General features: G+C 40.7%; 2 protein-coding genes across 8 annotated transcripts in view; one reads left to right on the plus strand and one right to left on the minus strand.

Annotated features, from left to right (window-relative positions):
* Positions 1 to 11,961, plus strand: part of dennd4a (DENN/MADD domain containing 4A) — a 25,753-nt gene extending 13,792 nt beyond the window's left edge. For both annotated transcript variants that reach the window (XM_063904522.1, XM_063904530.1), the window contains 17 exons: positions 997 to 1,130; positions 1,417 to 1,549; positions 1,847 to 2,053; positions 2,138 to 2,266; positions 2,370 to 2,514; positions 3,778 to 3,900; positions 5,017 to 5,127; positions 5,695 to 5,769; positions 5,872 to 6,713; positions 6,809 to 7,025; positions 7,609 to 7,700; positions 7,805 to 7,980; positions 8,193 to 8,556; positions 9,047 to 9,155; positions 9,430 to 9,592; positions 9,682 to 9,746; positions 10,194 to 11,961. In XM_063904522.1, coding sequence (XP_063760592.1) covers positions 997 to 1,130; positions 1,417 to 1,549; positions 1,847 to 2,053; positions 2,138 to 2,266; positions 2,370 to 2,514; positions 3,778 to 3,900; positions 5,017 to 5,127; positions 5,695 to 5,769; positions 5,872 to 6,713; positions 6,809 to 7,025; positions 7,609 to 7,700; positions 7,805 to 7,980; positions 8,193 to 8,556; positions 9,047 to 9,155; positions 9,430 to 9,592; positions 9,682 to 9,746; positions 10,194 to 10,330 — 3,222 coding nt within the window. In that variant the 3' untranslated portion in view covers positions 10,331 to 11,961. The remainder of the gene's footprint in view (positions 1 to 996; positions 1,131 to 1,416; positions 1,550 to 1,846; positions 2,054 to 2,137; positions 2,267 to 2,369; positions 2,515 to 3,777; positions 3,901 to 5,016; positions 5,128 to 5,694; positions 5,770 to 5,871; positions 6,714 to 6,808; positions 7,026 to 7,608; positions 7,701 to 7,804; positions 7,981 to 8,192; positions 8,557 to 9,046; positions 9,156 to 9,429; positions 9,593 to 9,681; positions 9,747 to 10,193) is intronic.
* On the minus strand, positions 11,721 to 18,453 carry slc24a1 (solute carrier family 24 member 1). Of its 6 annotated transcripts, XM_063904551.1 has the most exons (11): positions 18,225 to 18,444; positions 17,997 to 18,029; positions 16,728 to 17,872; positions 15,875 to 15,934; positions 15,496 to 15,604; positions 14,481 to 14,561; positions 14,154 to 14,251; positions 13,706 to 13,966; positions 13,539 to 13,628; positions 12,894 to 13,060; positions 11,721 to 12,780 (listed from the first exon to the last, which is right to left on the minus strand). In XM_063904551.1, exons 3-11 carry the CDS (start codon positions 17,739 to 17,741, stop codon positions 12,531 to 12,533), a joined length of 2,130 nt encoding a protein of 709 aa, XP_063760621.1. In that variant the 5' UTR covers positions 17,742 to 17,872; positions 17,997 to 18,029; positions 18,225 to 18,444; the 3' UTR covers positions 11,721 to 12,530. The 6 variants fall into 6 exon arrangements, 5 of the variants coding, with proteins under 5 accessions (XP_063760621.1, XP_063760630.1, XP_063760613.1 ...); XM_063904560.1 differs by lacking the exon at positions 17,997 to 18,029 and having other exon boundaries at positions 14,487 to 14,561; positions 18,225 to 18,443; XM_063904543.1 differs by lacking the exon at positions 17,997 to 18,029 and having other exon boundaries at positions 18,225 to 18,443.
* Between the last annotated feature and the right edge of the window lie 30 nt (positions 18,454 to 18,483).

Here is an 18,483-nt window from a genome sequence, read left to right on the forward strand (position 1 = left end):
ACCTGCCCCCACATGTGTTGTAACACATAACAAAAAAAGACAAAACATTGCACTATCCTCCAAAAAACAACTCTGTTCTTGCAAACTTGTGCAATCAGGATGTCACGTTTACATCCTGCATGCAGAGTACGTGCTCCTGTTAAAGTGGTCATTGCGGTTGTTATTGAGAAGTGGAAGCATTGATTCATTCAGCGTCAATGCTGCTGAGGTTGACAAAGAGTGTGTGATTGAGCAAGACTTCTTGGGTGTAAGAGGAAGGGCACAGAGCAGAATCGAAGCGAGGGTCAGAGAGAGTTAGTTGACTGAATCATCCACTTGGCTGAGTGGAACAAACCATGTAACGCAGTAGCACTGGGGAGCTATTCAGCAGCTGACAAAATATTAACGTTTTTGTGAAGCACGTCCCAGATAAGCTGGTAATAGATTCCGATAAGCCTAGTGCATGCACATCAGCATAGCAGGGTTTTTATGATCTCCCATAAAGCTTTCTGTCATGATTTTTCTCCTAAAAGAGAATGTGATTTTACCTTGTAATGAATCACAAAGGAGTGCTACCGCTGTCTTGTTGTTAAGTCAGACAGGAAGGCAGAGGTTTCTACATTTTTCTTCTTAGATCTGTCAGTTCTGAGCTGAGGAAAATGTGGCACTGCTGTCAAAGTGGTACAATTGAATTGTTTCATGTCCCTACAGAAACATGGCATTCATTTTGTCCAGGTCACTGCATCCTGGATTCATTCAGTCTTTGGGGAGACATAGGATCAACCCCCAGCCTTGGCAGCGCCCTTTAGATAAATTGAAGTGGGACACAAGCCATATTTCTGATGTAGATGGACTCATTACTGACATCTGTTTGTCCTCGGTGACCCTCATAACTGATCTATGGGCCCTGACAGTATCAGATGCCCATGAGCCCCCAGGCTCCATTGTATTTCATGCTAATCTAAGAAGACAAAACAGAGGGAAAAATGACAAATATGTTTTTCTCTTGAAACCCAGATGGACAGTGAGCGACCAGAGGAAACCAGACTGATCGAGCTAGATGAATCCCACCGCAGCGAGCACACGGTCTACGTCAACCCTCCAGAGCTGCCTCCACTACCAAAGGGAGAGGAGCATCCTCTGTGCTATAGGTACCACAGATCAATCTCTTAAGATGGGCTGCTTCTTTTTTCTGACACGCACTTCTCATCGACCCTGGGTGCACACAATGCTGCTCCCGAAGCAGAGACATACCATAAAATGTCTCTTGTTACTGCTTAAGGGATGTGTGATTATTTTGAGCCTTGCTTTAGGATAGAAATGTCAGTGTGCAAGCTTACAGGGTGTCAGACAAGCTATTGTGCTGGTCAGTATTCATGCAGGGTTGTTCTTTATTTCAGTTTTTGTGTAAATGAGTGATTTTATGTCTTTCTTCAGCTACTCTGGATTCCCTGTGCTGAATGCAGAGCTACTGGAGCCGCTGGACGGACCAAATCCTCATTCAGCAGGCATGACGTCACGTCACAGCAGCCCAGCCAGCCCCACGGCCATCTTCAGGCGCTCTAAACAGGTCAGCCGTATGAGTAGTGAGAATTTTCAAGTTAACTTCGGTCTTAGAGGTGAAGAAGGGTTTATTGATCTTTTACCAGCTTTTGTTATTTTAAAACATAACATACCTTTTCATTCTTCAATCTGATACTTATTTGTGAGTATTTGTTTATTTTTATGTTTGCAATTTTAAGAGTTTAGCTAATTTTACTGCTGCATTCCTTCCACATAATGATGGAGAATCGTTAATGCAAAATTCAAATGTGGTTTCTAGAGGATTATAAATGACCCCTACATGTGATGTTTTTTTCTATTTCAGGAGATCAAATCAGCTCAAAGGATGGCCAAAACCTATTCGTCAATGCCTCAGATGTGGTCCAAGTGTCTGCTGCGCCACTGCTATGGCCTCTGGTTCATCTGCCTCCCAGGCTTTGTTGACACCTGTCACTCAAAGGTGCGGGCTCTGCGAACAGCTTACGACGTGCTGAGGAAAATGCAGGACAAGAAGCTGCAGGCTCCAGATGAGGTGAGAAACTATCAGACAACACACAACTATAAACACATTGAGCAGTGTATAATCATTTTAAAATCCTGGTGTTTTCTGTCCAAGGTGTGTTACCGTGTGTTGCTGCAGCTGTGTGGGCAGTACAGCCAGCCTGTCCTCGCTGTCAAGGTTTTGTTTGAGATGAAGAAAGCTGGAGTTCAACCCAACGCCATCACCTATGGGTACTACAACAAGGTGGGTGTATGTACTGTGCATCCTCACAAGGATGAAACAAACAAGCTAATCTGACTATAAATCAGACAGTTTTGTTTAAATCTGAAAATGCTCATTGTTCCAGGCGGTGTTGGAGAGCACGTGGCCCTCCACCACCAGAGGAGGACACTTTCTGTGGGGAAAGCTGAGGAACGTGGTCCTAGGTGTGTTCCAGTTCAAGAGAGCGGGGAAAAAACAACAGACACCACAAAGAGATCCTCAGCTCTCAGGTAGGAATATAGATGTCCTGACACATGCATTTTATATATTATATATACTGTTATCTAATATGTGGTCCCCCCTTTCTTACGATTTATTCTTATAATAACCATGCTTAAATGTTACATTTTTGAGCCATTCTTTAACAAACATCTGGTGAATTATGCTCCATGCAGTGATTACTTAAGCTGTTAGAAACACACAGTTAGATATGAACTTTGATTTATTCATTTTTAAATTTGCTAGTCATATATCACTAAGATTATAAAACACTAAGAACACTCTCTTGTAAAAAAAATGAATCAATCAAATATGGAATCCTTGTATTTTATCAACCATAACATATTTTCAGGCATATTGCCCAATATGATAACAGACATCATATATCATAAACCCCCACACTGACTACCTCCAACCGCAAAAAAACACACACCAGTAGTCATTGGTTTGTACCTAAGAATAATCAGGTCTTAACTTTGTTTAAGATTGCATTAGGTTCAGTGGTAATTACTTTTCAACTATGCACACATTAAGTAAATAAAGTAAATCACATGGTGTTTTTAATTATGAGAAATTAAAATGAGTATCATCCTGTGGGGGCAGTCGTTTCTTCAAGTCTTCTTTTCTGGTCTAATAAGAAGGTTTTTCCCAACTCCAGCCCCCTCCAGCGCATTACATTCCCAGCCCCGGTTTTCTTTAATGACACTCATTAAACAGAGTGAAGAGGTTTTCCTCCCCAGCAGACACGGCACACAGGTCCCTCTTTATGCTGGTCTCTAATTCCCAGTTATACTCTCATTACCATAAGCAATGTTGTGTAAGGGGCTCTGATGAAAAACATCATGCTTTAAGCATATACTGCAACCTTGTTGTTTTTATTCTTGAGAGTTTATTCTTAATTTATTATTGTACACGACATTAATAGTAGCATGATCCTTTAGTTATTTAAAAAATAATTATTTAGTGATTTTACAACTAGTGAACTGAAAATGTACAATTTAATGGGATTTGTTCACCCCCCATGTGGCTGTCCTTTGAGTTAAAGATAAGACATAAAAGGAAACCTTGATTCAGTTTTTCGTCCTTTGTATTTCAATCCCAATGACAGTTATGTGGCATTCAAAGCATTTGTGTATCTTTGCATTTGCTGATAACGATTGCGTCACTATTTTGTGATTGTTTACCCACAGCCCTGAGACCAGATGGGCCCAGGTCTCATAATCCTGTTGGTACGTCATTTGTTTTAATCATCCTTTTCTGTTATCTCCTTGCAGACGGCAGTGATCTTGACACAGTCAGTCATGGCAGTTTGGACAGTGCTAATGACTCTGCTGAGCGCACATCCATCGACACAGACTTCACTAAAATGGACTCCAGTGATGATGGATTTAGTACAGGTAGGAAACATAGTTCTGCTTCTCTCGTTTGAACTTTATCACTCTCATCCGTTTATTGCGTCACCCCTGCTACTCATGTCCCAACTTTTCTTTTGAAAAATCTATTTGGTTTAATTCACCACTTCAGAAATAATGATGGCGCCAGGGATGTCTGCCATGTCTCTTGCTCCTCTCCAACTTATTATTGAGTTATATCCTTTTATAATATGCTGCATTGTTGGAGGAGCTCGCTACCTAAGATTTTCATTGCCATAACTAGACTGTAGCATCTGACAATAAAAACCGTTGAAACCTTGAGTTCACAACATTTAATTTAGCCTCTGACTACCTCAATGTCACTGGGCTAAATTAAAAAGTGTAAAGGCTAATCCAATAACATTCAAAAGTGATTGTGGAATATGTTAACCATGCAATCATCAGGAGGCATAGCACATCCATAAAGTATTTACAGGTGCTGAGGAACAACAATATGCACAAAGACCCCATTTATATTATCCTATTTAAAGCGGAGGAATGGAAAACCATTTCTAGACAAAATATTATCATGTCAAACATTGTAAAAATAGAAAAGGAACATTGGGAACAAGCTAGCAAGATGCAAGATTTCTCTGTATTTTTGCAAAACATCTAAATCAGACAATAAATGGATTGGTTGCCTTGGAAAAGACTATTAGTCTAAGGCCGGTAGAGGCAACAGGGTTTATAGTTGTCCATCAGCATGAAAAAACGCTTGCAATAACAATACCGTGGATGTGAATCTGGCTTACTACCAGTTATGTATATCTTAGCAGAAAAACAACTGTGTAAAGCAGAAACACTGTGAGGAAAACAAGCTTTGTACACCTTTATGCTGTTTGACCTTGTGGATGTGATGAAGATTTTCAAAGAGTCTAGTCCTCTCTTGCTGCTCCTGCTTTTCTATTCTGGGAGTGCTGTGTGATGTAAGCTGTAGGGACTATGACTGCACTCTGTTTAAGAACAACTCTCAGATCACTTGTCACATATAAAGCCATCCATGAATAGCTATTTTCTGATTCACTCAGCTCTTTCTAAAAGAGGAAACTTAGAAATGTGAAAAAAATACAACAGGAGAGTAAAACCTCTTATCTTTTCCAGGTGGTCAGTCAGACCAAGGCTACGATTCATTATCCAAAGAGGAGGAGAGGATATGCACCAGAGATAGTGACAACACACCACCGGTGGAAGACAAAAGTCCGAGGCAGTCCAGTGAGTTATGGATCAGTTTCTATCTCTAATCTTTGACACTGAGCTACCATGTCTGCAGTAGTGAATCACAGCTTACTGGCAGCACAATGAATGTTCTCCCTCTAAAAGCTTCACTCTCTAAAAGCTGGGGGATCATATGGCAGTGTGGGTGTAGTGTATTCTCCACTCCTCCATTTGTTGTTATATTTAGATGTTCCTGAGAAAGACTGTTGACGGATGAATGTGTTACCTAAGCAGGTGATTGTTTAAATGACAGGTACTGTGTCAAATGCTGTGCTTAATTACAACTTGCCATGTTTGATGCAATCTCTGTTCATGCTTTTTTGAGCAATCGCCATCAAAAATCGCTATGGGCGTTTCAGCAGGGGCATAATTGTTACTTAATTTTTGGGGGATGCAGGTTTAGCTTTATGCTTGCATTAACACAACATTAAGGTTGATGTTGCATTGATGCAAGCATTCAATGAGATTTTAAAGAAGTGGATGGTTTTACCAAATGCACAAAGATATGTTTTAATGTTCTATCACCCTAACAATTTGATCTTTAATTTTAATGTCACTCTTTAGCACCTGAGATTGAGGTTGCAGTCAGCAGCATCTCTCCTTCTACCAGAAACTGCAAGTCAACAGATATCAGAGCAGGTATGTTTTGCAAGACTATCTTAGAATTGAATAACAAAAGCCATAGATTGTAGTCTTATTGTGTGGGAGCTGAATGTCCTGACACATGTGTTTTTGTCACAGTCAATGGCTTCATGAGGGTTCCCAGTCCATCTTGTAACAGCAGTCTTTGTGGAGTTCTCCCAAAGAAAGAGAGGCCCAAATCTTTGGATTTGTCAGATGGACAAGGAAGTCTACGGCTTACCGTCCCTCAACTAGGGTCAACAAAGCAGCATCACCTAGCTGCTGACAGACTGCACGGAGTAGAAGAAGAAGAGGCAGAGACTGATAATCAAAAAACTATGGTGGAGAGAAGTGTCAGCTGCAGCGGTACAGCAGAGAGACCAGGAGTCTCCATAGAGAGGAGTGTCAGTTGCAGTGCTGGAACAGTGAGCAGAACAGGAATCGAGAAGGGGTTTGACCCTCTGTCACTGATGTCGTCAGATGCAGCAGAGTGCGATCAGGAGAACGGCGACACACCCACGGCCCGACGCGACCTCGCAGAGGAGATTGAGATGTACATGAATAATGGCAACAGCCCCCTGAGCAGCCGCACACCCAGCATGGACCTGCAGAACCCCTCAAGCCCTTTGTTTCACCCCACCTCGTCGCCTCACACCTCCCCTCGAACCTCCGCCCTGCTGCGCTCCAACACGCACCTCCCACTGCCTGTGAGGTCCAAAGAGCGGCTGAGGACGTCACCGTCTCTTCCCCTGGGTATTTGTACCAAAGACAGGGAGAGGCCTTCCTCCTTGGTTTCACCCTCCTCACCTACCCCCTCCTCCTCATCATCATTCTCCATGGACTCTCTTTTTACCCCAACTCTTGACATCTTCAAGAGCAGCATGTTATCAGCAGGGAAGGGCGTGGCTGAGAAGGCCAGTCGCCTCTACTCCCGTCTGTCCTCTCAGACTTCATTGACACAGGTTGGTAGTGTAGAACTTTTCCCCTTACTAATGTTTACCAATTAATCTGCTGATGAAGCTACCTCCTATATTGATATTTCTCTTCTCGCACACAGGATGCAAACAGTGACCGGATAAGTGTGTCCTCACTGACGTCAGGAGAGGCGGACTGCTCCTCACTGCTTGATCATGACTCCTGTCTGGACCCGGATGGCTTTACCTCCCCCCAGCACGGCAGCGTATCCCGTCTGAGGAGAAGCCCAGTTGTAGGTCATACCAACCTAGGCAGCCCCAGCACCCCTGACAGAGTGTTCAGGCACAACTCCTTCTCAGGTTTGTAGCCCCTACTTTAAGATATTGTTGGAATAATGCTGCTAAAGTTTTAGTTTTACCATGAATCTTAAAATGTTTGCCTTAGACGAACAACACGATCCATCTTTATTAAGTGTAGCTGGCAGCCTTTACAAAGGCATCAACGATGTGAAAAGTCATAGCTTACAGCCATGCTTGTTAAATTGCTTTAATGTTGCATTGGATCCTAGCAAAACACTCTCTTACGATCTAAATTTAGAGTTGTTCTCAGTAATGGAGAGCGTCGGCTGCTCTGTACAAACTAGGCCAGCAACGGTGAAAGCTGATTCAGTGTGTAGGCTGCTGTGCACCGAGCCACAGGCCCAATGCTAAAGATAAACCCATGAACATGCATATGTGCATGCATACTTACCTACACAGACCCAGTCACACAAATTTGAAATAAAGATTGCTAAACTGCAAGACAAAAAAAGTCTGCTTTGATTTGCTGCTTAATTTAATTGTTCCACTTTTGCTGTATTTAATCCAGACATGCAGCTTTAATAATAATTTGAATCTTGGCTCTGTCTTGTGTGTCTAATTGTAAAATCCTCTATTGTATCAGGTGGTTTGGCACTTCCATCTAAAACTCCTCACACTCCAGATTCCTCCCCCGACACCAGATGCTTCCAACCCACTCCCAATTACACCATAGAGGTATATTACTATCTTATATAAATCTCTTATCAGTCACTCATCTGGAGATTATCTCAGACTCTCATGATTGAGTGTTATATTGTCTCTGCTGCTTCTTATCGCAGGTGCTGATGTCCAGCTGTTCACTTTGTAAGACGTGTGACTGTCTGGTGTACGACGAGGAAATCATGGCCGGCTGGACAGCAAACGACTCAAACCTGAACAGCACCTGTCCTTTCTGCGGCACAGCCTTCCTGCCTTTCCTCAATGTGGAAATCAAAGACCTGAGACCACAGAGCAGGTAAATGTTCCCTTTATACCAACCAGTACAACCTATATATGCGCATAGTACTTCAATCAATTCACTAAACTGATAATATAAGGTTGAATGTATTTGATCTCACACTGTATGCTATATTGTTTTATTTGTAGTGGCTAGCTGCCTTTTTCAAGAGTGCTGCACACACACTCAGACTTCAATAATTTATTGATATTCTCTGCGTCTCCCCTCAGGTCTTCTAAGGAGAGTAACCTTGTTACAGAGGAGGACACGTCAGCGACTCTCAATCCTGAGACCAAAAAGTCCTCTACAGACGATGAAGCTCAGTCCTCTGCAGGTCCCATTCAGAAGCAGGGGAACAGCGAGTGGGCAGGGTCGGCACCGGTGACGGTGCCCTACCTGAGCCCTCTGGTTCTGTGGAAGGAGCTGGAGAGCCTGCTGGTAAATGAGGGTGACCAAGCCATCTCCTCCCCGAGTGTCGTCGACCATCACCCCATCGTCTTCTGGAACCTGGTGTGGTACTTCAGGAGGCTAGAGCTGCCCAGTAACCTGCCAGCTCTAATCCTCGCCTCCCAGCACTGTAGCCACGGAGAACAGGTAAACACGTGGTATTCTGTCAAGCACACCCACATATACATTGCGTGGATTAACCCACAAGTCAACATTTTAATAACTCGGCAATGAGGGAATCGGGGAAATTTGCTGTTCTCACCTTATTGTTCAGTTAGATGTGGATATCGATAACACTCTTATATCTGTATGAAGTCCGACCAAGAGATTGGGATCGATCTTTCTTGTAATTCTCTCCATGAAAGTAAATGAGTTTATTTCCCAGATGTCAAACGACTACTTCAAACCTCTTATGAAAGAAAGAAGAAAGTTCTTTAGTGACCCCTAGTGGTAGTAGACAAAACCAAGCAATGCATAAAAGCAGACCATAGACAATACTTATTGTTTGCTCTCTATTTTTTTAACAAATGAAAACTAATTCCTCATCTACATAAAAAAAAGACATTTAAATTATTCCTGTTACAGCTATTACATGCATTAATCTGTTTGTCCCCCCCCCCCAAAAAACACTCCTCAGAGCGTTTCATACGAGGACAGTAAGCAGGTGCTTGTGAGGATAATGTGGGACAACCTGAAGTTGCACAAAGACAGAGTCCTACCCTGCTATGTCCTGTGGAACTCGCATTGTAAGTTACAAACGTTATTTTTATCTTATTTATTTGATTATGTTTCAAAAGGTTAAATTAGCTTTAGGTTATTATTCTGTTGGCAAGTTTGATCAAGGTCAGATATTTACATGTAAATTAAATAATGCATATGAAGTAACAGGAAAACATGCATAATTCAGATCAGGACTCATGGAGTCACTCTGACCTTATCAATGCTTTACTCTCAGAATGTTGAGTGATGGAGATGAATGAGCCTTTGATCAGAGCAACTTTCTTCTCTTGATCTGTGCAGGTGCAAACTCCCTGGTTCGCTCTGGGCTGTGTGAAGAAGGGCAGCTCTTCTCTGTGGAGCTCCTGCAGAGTTTTGTGAGGAGCATCAAGAAGAGTGATGTCTATCAGCCCATGAGCCAGATCATTCAGCTGCTGGGGCCAGAGCTGGGCTTTAAAAGACAGAGGTGAGGCGATAAAGGATTAAGCTGTAAGCTGTGTATTACACATGATATGAATGCAAAGTGTAATTGGTTTTTTTTTTTTATACAAAAAGGAGCCTGTACCGAGATTTACTGTTCCTCGCTCTGGTGGCTTTGGGAAAGAACAACATTAATATCAGTAAGTTCAAAAGCATGATGTCCTGTTTTAAGCCATACACACTGTCTGTCTGGTGCTCTGTCCACTACTTTGATCCAGACTAAAATATCTCTTAAGCTATTGTAATGGATTGATATGAAATATGGAACCGTCTACATTTTTTATTATCTCGTGAAATATCTCATTCACCAGAAGGATTGGCACAAGATGTCTCTTTATACCCCCTTCAGGATGAATTGTGATCCATTTTGTTATCCCCTGACTTTTCACCATCAAGGAGGCATGTTCCATTGACCATGTTAGCATGCTAATGTTAGCATTTAAATTGCCTCTGCATCACTGGTTTTGTGAAGTACAGCCTCACAAAATCCTTGTCACTGCTGTATACTACTCTTTCTGTATTTCCTTTTTAAATATAGTTCAATCACATAACATCCACATTTCTAACAAACTATTACGTCTTTGCAGTTGCTTTTGACCGGGAGTACAAGTTGGCATATGATCGCCTCACCCCCAACCAGGTAAAACTGACACACAACTGTGACCGTCCCCCGGGAGCTGGAGTCATGGAGTGCAGGAAGACTTTTGGGGAGCCCAGTCTGTAAAATACTTCTCTTGTCCCAATATTTTTTCCTCTACCCATGGTCACTACTGTTTTATTTAGGACTGCTCCTCAGACTCAGGATCGGCTCACCTGACTAAGCACAATAGGAAAATGACACTTAATGTAGAGCAACTGCCACGAGTTTATACTGTTAGAGCTGAGAGACGTAGAGGGACGGCCTTGTGTTTGTAAATATTTTAAGAATCCACTGTATTTTCATTGTAACTATGGTGAGATGTTTGTACAGTTATTATACAATCTATTTTATGACTTTGTTTCTGTTAAAGCTGTGAGTAAGTATGTAAAAGTAAGTGTCACATTGAAATTCATAAGTGGTCCTGGTGACCTTGTTAAGACAGTTGTTGTTGTGTGCGTGCGTGTGCGTGCGTGTGTGTGTAATAAGTACTTGCTTTGAGTCATTTGTGTTTTACAAAGCACTTTGACAAGATGAGCCCTTGTCATTCATTCCCATTACGTAACGCTGTGACCCAGCAGCCTACGCTTAAGTGAATTTTTATTTGACAGTTGCGCGACTCACTGCACTGTTTAACATTTCCACTGTATGCAGTTAATGAAGGCAAAGCAATGCCTCCTAATTTTCACCCTGTACAGATAGCAGGGCCATGCTCATATTCCTGAATACACTAAACTAGATGGTAACAAAAAATACAAAACATTATCATTTCTAAAAACAAGGGAGTACCTAATTATTGTATATGCACAATGTTTGTTCATGTATCCTTTTTTGTAAAATGTACCAAAATAACCCAACAGGGAAAAATCCTTTTTGATTAATTAACATTTTATAAGCAATACTTTTTTAAATGCAATGAGTTATGTGATTATGGGACCACCGAGGATATATTTCCTTAAACCGAGTACAATCAAACTAATAGTAGATGAATAAAAACAGAACATATTGTTTTCTGTTGGTTAAATCAACACAATGTTTTTGATAGAGAAAATAATTTATTGACACAGTAATGGATCTTTAAAAACATATTGGATTCTTGTATTTTGCATATATCCTTTTGGTCTTTACTGTATTGTGTATATGTCAGTTTTACATATTTGGACAAAAGTGCACTGTTTAATGTGACATACAGAACAAAAAAAGGACATTTTAAATCTCTTTGAACAGACGATGGTGCACGTTTCTTTGCACTGAGAACATTAAAAGATGTTAACGTCTGGACGACAGCTCTGCCCTGCCCTAAATCAAAATCATTTCGGAAAATGTGTGTGATTGTTCACTGTCTTTCACTTTTAACTGACAAAAACCTGCCTAGATACCACAGCTTATTACTGGACTCACCACAATAACTTATGGTGAAACGATGCTGGATTAAACATGGCTGTGTGTTTGCAATCAACACCAACATCACAACATGGACTGTACATTTCCATTTTAATCACCTTATAATTTGTGACAAAAAAACAAACACTGATGACCAAAACATCATTTGATGTGTACATGTTGTTTACACTATTTTTCAACAATGTGAATGACGTATTATTTATCATTTGTAACAGATAATAATTTGTATGATTTTTATATAAAAAAGAAATCAAATTTCTTCCCTGGCTGGATCTATAGTTTGCTTTCATTCATAAATAAACACGTTTATTCTACGGATGTTCAGTTTGATCATTTCCAAAATGTGTGTTGCTATGCCTGACCTTTGCTTTATAAAATGCATGAAATAACAGTGAGTTCAAGCAAGCTCAATTTCTCTATAATGAATGTTATTAAATATAAATAACAAACAAACAAATGTTGGTGCAAGTGTATGCATAGAGACAATACAAAATTCACATTTAGAAACCATCAACCCTTGCATATATTCTAGATTTCTAAGGACATCATGTAGAGGCTGATTTTCAAATGGGGAAATATTGCTCATATCCCTATTGGTGTTCATTCCTTTCCACTTCCTACAATATATTACTTCGTAGTAAAAGATGCAATTTTTACAAAAAGTGCGTATGTAACAAGTTCTAGGACAGTGACGAAAAATGGGTTTAGTTGATGACATACCAGACACATTTTACTGTCGTCAATGCAACTACACTAGCCTTCTGCACAGTTTCTATAAATATTTAGAGCCATGTTCATGAGATCCATATACAGTACGTAAGTAATTCCCTTCAGGAGTCAATACACAGAATGCCTGCCAAAGAGTTAGCTTCTGCTCACACGTTCAGATGGAAACAGGGCAGACAATGATGCGATCCTCCAGCATCACACTAAGCACCAGGAAGATAAAGTAGAGCAGGAACATGGTCAAACCCAGCGTCTTATTCATCTTCCACTTACAGGAAGCAATTGAGATGATGACAAAGAGTAGCATGATGAAGAGCAGCACGATGGCACAGAAGAGCCCGTTGCTGCTGACGGCCATTGGAGCAAAACCGTGGAAGGATGAGTACAGGAGCCATGGCACTGGAAGACTTTTGAAACAAAGTGACAGAGCGAGAAAAATAGGAGACCATGGAATTCATCAGTGAATCAAGAGTGTTCATTAGAATTGTTGTTCGTGATACATGAGGCAATTGCAGCTCACCCCACTGTGATGTCAAAGATGTTGCTGCCTACAGAGCTGGACACAGCCATGTCCCCCAGGCCTTTACGCGCCACAATCACACTGGTAATGAGGTCCGGGATGGAAGTCCCTGCAGCCAGGATCGTTAGGCCCATAATCTCCTCTGAGATGCCGATGGTCTCACCCACCTACAGGGGCAAACTAGAGTTACATGTTCATTATACATGCATTATGTAATAGCCAAGCAAAATGAACATCAACATTCAAAGAATGCTGTATGCCATTATAAACACAATGTTGATTTATGCATTTAATCACAAATTATACTGACTCAAAATTCATTTTAAAGGATAACATTAGTTCAGTAGATCATCTTTCATTGGCCCAAGCTACTATATTGAGTGTACGGATAAAGACATTTTGGTTGAGCATTACTTAATGCAAGTACAATTATATTTTTTATTAAAAAGATCGAAACTGGGGGAATATGTTACTTTGTACTATGTTAATGTTTTCTAATTATAAACGCAGAAGATAAGCACAAAATGTGGGTGTTATTACGAAATGAAATTCAAATGTATTTCATTTTGTCAGGGTATTACATAATAAGCTGTGTCCATGGTCACATTTCCTACTCCATCTCTAACCTAAACTCCAGTAGCTGACCTGATGGGCCCACCAAACCATGAAGTAGGAGAAAACAGCAATCCACAGGATAGAGCCCAGAAAAGTGATGACAAAGAAATGTCTGGATTTCTGTACAACAAAGGAAGTGATGTTATAGCAGGCATTTAAGATAAAGCAACTTGTCTCAGAAATGCTTTTGTCTTTACTTGGTTGCGAACATCTGGAACTGTGAGCCACAGAGGGAAGATTATGGGCAGCAGGAAGAGGTAGGTGACTTGTTTACGTCGTGTTTCAGGCCAATTTAAAGACAAAGGTTCATCTTCTTTCTCATCTTCTTCTTCATCACCCTCCTCCTCATCTTCTTCTTCTTCTCCTTCTTCTTCACTGGACTCTTTGCTATCTACTTCACTGTCATCTTCATCACTGTCAGAGCCTCCTGACCCATCATCTCCTGCTGGCACATCATCCTGACATGAAGAAATCGTAATGAACATTTGAAGCAGAAAATAAATAAAAGAACAACCAAAAGAAGCCTAAGGTAAGGAGACCTTTGCCTACAGTGGTTGCTTCATTCATTTTGACTCTTACATAGACAGGTATCAAAGACTGACTTCTGGGCTTTTTAAGTACCACCAGGACCCGGGTGAAGAGTACCTTCTTGTCCACTGGTTGCTCCTGCTTCTCTGGTGCTGGGGCCGCCTCTCGCTCTTTGGTCGCCTCAGGTTTATCTCCACCATCTGTGAAATGAATATCTTGTGCATTTTTAAAAGATGTTATCATCATGGCAACTGAATTGAATGAACTGTCTGTATGTATGCACTTTTTATTTTACTACTGCTCACCCACCCAAATGATGCTAATGAAAAAGTTACACATAGGTCGCAATATCTTAAATCATTATAATGGAGAAATTGTAGCATAGACATCCGTTTGACTAACTCAGTCAACATGTTGAAGTATTTTGGCCACATTCCACATTACCTTCACCTTTCTCTTGAGTTTTGTTCTCTGTTGGCCGTCTAGCCACATTAGTCAGTGTCTCAGCCTTATCCTTAAATTTTGCTACAAAAAAAAAAGTAAAACAAATTTAGGATTATATGATGAATCATTTCAATTTCACAGGATAATGCCCTAAGCCCTTCATAAGTTAGGCATTGAAAAAAACTGGCAGTAAAACACAATAACCTAAAACAGCATCATAATCTTATTTGAGCAAAGTCATGAGAGGACAAGTGAGCTTATCAAAGGAATAAGACAAGGGGCACAGCATAAGACAAGACATTTAAAGAGTAGTACAATAAAAAACCCATCATACTGAAGTACGCTGTTACAATTTGTTGGACAAGTATGTATTGTTTGTTTTTTTAATGCAGGAATTTGCTTTTCCCCTCAAGCAAGCATGGTTTATAACAGAGGTCAATATAGATTACTATGCCATACACGGTATCAAAATATCAATTTTTATATAAACTTGATTTGATATGACATTTAAAGCATGTCTAATCTTGGAGTCAGGCTGATACATTGGCTTCTGGCTGTGATCCAGATGTTTTGACTCTTCAAAGGCTGATTATTGTGTTTGTTGCCTGGAGGCCTGGTCAAACCAGGAGTCAGAGCCAACACATTTTGACATAGTGAAAATATGAACATTGTTACAAGAGACACGACTACCTGAGATACAGCTTAGATCACTCATTTATTATCTAACTGTTTAACAGCTCCCACAACATTTCTTATAATCATAAATGATTCAATTACTAAAGGTGAATAACAATAATCTGTTGGCAGAGACAGCTGTGTGTCTTCAAGATTTTTTTCCACTGTGGGCCCACACCAGATGACGCCATAGACCGAGGTATTTATCTGCTTAGAATAAATCTTAACTAATCCATTTCCAAAGACAAGAATGTAGTTCCCAACCACTCTTTACAGGAGCCCTTTTAAAAGGCAGACAATGAGCAAATATTAAGCTTCAGTGTGGTGATATGGTACTCACCCTCTCCTATAGGGTCTAATGTGTGGATCATGAGTTGGAAGACGGTGTTTCTCATGGTGCTGTTGTGTAAAGAAGCTGAGCTCCCCCCTCGCTGAAGGGATGGCTTTAACTGGGGAGAGAGACAGCTGATGACACCATAGCTTCAACAATGAAACATCAATGATAGACAATCGTGTAGTAGTGGGTGCAATGTTTTTGTTTTCTTCTTAACAACATAATGAAGCAATTGAAGGAAGGCTTGTTTAATACAAGATAAATGCAACTGTAGAAAAGTCAATAAGATGTAGGATAACAAGTAGATAATTAAACATTGTTAGTGTCTAGGAGGATGTGGTTTTATGTGTCTTTCTTATTGCAGTTTATTGTTGTCTTTTTTTACCTTTAACCGATTCTTGTCCTCGATAGCAGGAAGGGCAGTATGTTCAGCATCGCCGTTTAACTGCGTGCAACAATGATATTAACAGAGATCATTCATAGGAGAGATCAACCAAAGTTCTTTCCTTTTGATAGAGCCTAAATATCCATATATGCCAAAAACCATATTGGGGATTTTGTTTGTCAGAATAAAGAGATAGAACTCTGTTTCATCAACAGGATAATGACTTGATCAAATTATACCTCGTCCTGTAACATCTAAAAAAACGGTCAAAGATGATTATGTATGATGTAAAAAAGCATTTTAAATAGATTAAATAATTACATTTGCTGGACATACAGCTCCATCAGTATAACCATGTGTGCTCATACTGTGGAGCAGAACCTCAAAGGATTAGTTTGATGTCATTGATCAGCTTGGGAGCCACTAAAGCCTTTGCTAGAATCATTTCACTCTTTGACAACATTTGCATAAAACCCCACAGGTTGCAGTAGAGATGTCACGAGTGATGAGTAATTTCTGTTACAGTAACAAATTACACTGACACCAAATGATGAATAAGGGAAAGGACACGTTACACATTCAAAATTCAAAAAAAAGATTTGCAAACGTGTAACTCGTGACGAGATACTTTTGTCTTCAATAGCTGGATATTTAGTTCTTTAAAGCTCCATAGATTTGTTTTCAATTGCATACCCCTGTAATCAAAAAGTATGCTAAAGTCCTTAGGAGCAATACTTTCTCTCAGATTTAAGAAAACCCTTTGATTTAAATTCCTTCAAGAATCATTGTTGTGTCAATTAAGGACATGGAAAAACAACATTTAAGAGTCATTTTCTGACGCCGGAGCGCTTACCTTTTCAGGGTCCCCTATAGCAATTCTCACAATGTTCTTGTTTTTGAAGAGTAGGGACTTGAAGCTTTGTTCAATTTGCACATTAAACTTCATGAAAATCACATAGAAAGTGTAACAGGCCAACAGCATCACGCTCTCCCACCACATTATGACATTATCCAGGAAGAAGATGATGAGTAAGATAAGGCCACATATGTAGAACGATCCATCTCTGAAAAGTGGCCACCAGGTGAGATGAAGTATCTCCCGTGAAAACAAAGCACACATCCCAATCACAAACAAAATGTTGAACACAGCTGAACCAACGATTGTGCCGATACCCACATTGCTATGGGCGATGAAGACTCCTATCAAGGAGGTGAACAGTTCGGGGGCAGAACCTCCAGCAGCCATAAACGTGGCTCCTGCTACATCTTCAGAGATGGCCAACCTTTCTGTGATCACTCCCAGCGCAGGAACAAAGAACTCATCACACACTATTGCAAGGGAAATGAACATGTACATCATCCCAAAAACGTGGAGGATAACCCAGCCTTGTCTACGGTCTTCAATAGAAAAAAGATCTTCAGGGTAGTCTCCTTTCAAGTGTGGAGCTTCACCAGGAAGAGCTGAAGTTGGTGGGGGGGTCTCCTGTGGAGGCTCTGGGGCCACATATATGCAATGCACAATAGTCCTTTTTGTAGTTGCTGATAATGGAGGTTCAGTGGGGGTGAATGCTTCAAAATTTGAATTTATATCTGAATGATGCGTCACATGTGTCTCTGGTGTTGTTTGATCTGTGGACTCAAATTCATGTGTTGCCGTGAAAGGTTCCTCCAACCCCCGAGTCTCTTCTGTGGCCTCCTCGACCCCTTCTGTTGAACCTTCTCCAAAATCCCCTCCAATCTGAGGCATTGGTAAAGTCTCGTACAGTCTGGCACTTACTGTCAGCTGGTAGACTGTACAAAGAAAAACCCCAGAGATGAGAAACAGGACCCTGCCGAGCTGGAGTCGCTTCCTCCTTGCACAAAACATTTTCCTCCAAAGAAGTGGTGCTACTGCCTATGGAGACACCCCAACTCCAGCTCTCTCCCCAGCAGACCGTGGGGCGATAGAATCTAAAACTCTGGTGGCGTGACTCATGGCATCCTCAATCCCTTGGCAGCCTGTTGTGTTCCAAAAGAGGCATCAGAGACACAATGATTAGATAGCAGGTTGTACAGAAGTAGGTTTCATTTGAAAACAGGGGAACTATTCAAACAACCACCAGATAATCAAATCAATGTCTACCATAGTATTAGTGATAAGCTCATTTAGAAGCAGCTTCATCCGCATGTTTTACCAAAACGGAACGCACATGACAAAAGACAAAACAGAAAACATTAGACAAACAATAGAACACTGAAAGGAAAAATAAATAACTCAAATGAAATGTCTTTTAGAAAATGGTTAATCTAATTTCTACACAAATCACAGAGAGAAGAACGCAATTTATTTCAATTAGAGATGCAGACTTACCACAGAACCAATGTTTTCCAGAGTCGACAGTGCAACAATCTCTTAAGGCAGATTTCCTCTGATGGTTATTGTGGTACAAACAACTCCAAACTGATGCAAATGGCCGCAGTGTTATGTAGGACACGGTACAAGTCTTTACAATGGCTCAGCATAATACCTGAAGTCTTCTAAGAGGATTATGTGCATTGTCTCACTCTTACTTTATCAAGAGCCTACCTTAGTAATATTTAATTTAAGGCAACATACGTATTATCTGGCC

The sequence above is a fragment of the Eleginops maclovinus genome, chromosome 2, assembly GCF_036324505.1.
Source record: "Eleginops maclovinus isolate JMC-PN-2008 ecotype Puerto Natales chromosome 2, JC_Emac_rtc_rv5, whole genome shotgun sequence".
Taxonomy (NCBI): domain Eukaryota; kingdom Metazoa; phylum Chordata; class Actinopteri; order Perciformes; family Eleginopidae; genus Eleginops; species Eleginops maclovinus.

What these genes read in the sequence shown, in the direction of transcription:
- slc24a1 (XM_063904551.1), bottom strand. Translation starts at nt 17,741, where the DNA reads ATGTTTTGTGCAAGGAGGAAGCGACTCCAGCTCGGCAGGGTCCTGTTT. An exon ending in AGGACAAGAATCGGTTAAAG is followed by an intron (nt 15,605 to 15,874) that starts GTAAAAAAAGAC and finishes CTCTCTCCCCAG; the next exon opens with TTAAAGCCATCCCTTCAGCG. An exon ending in AGCAACCAGTGGACAAGAAG is followed by an intron (nt 13,967 to 14,153) that starts GTACTCTTCACC and finishes TCTTCATGTCAG; the next exon opens with GATGATGTGCCAGCAGGAGA.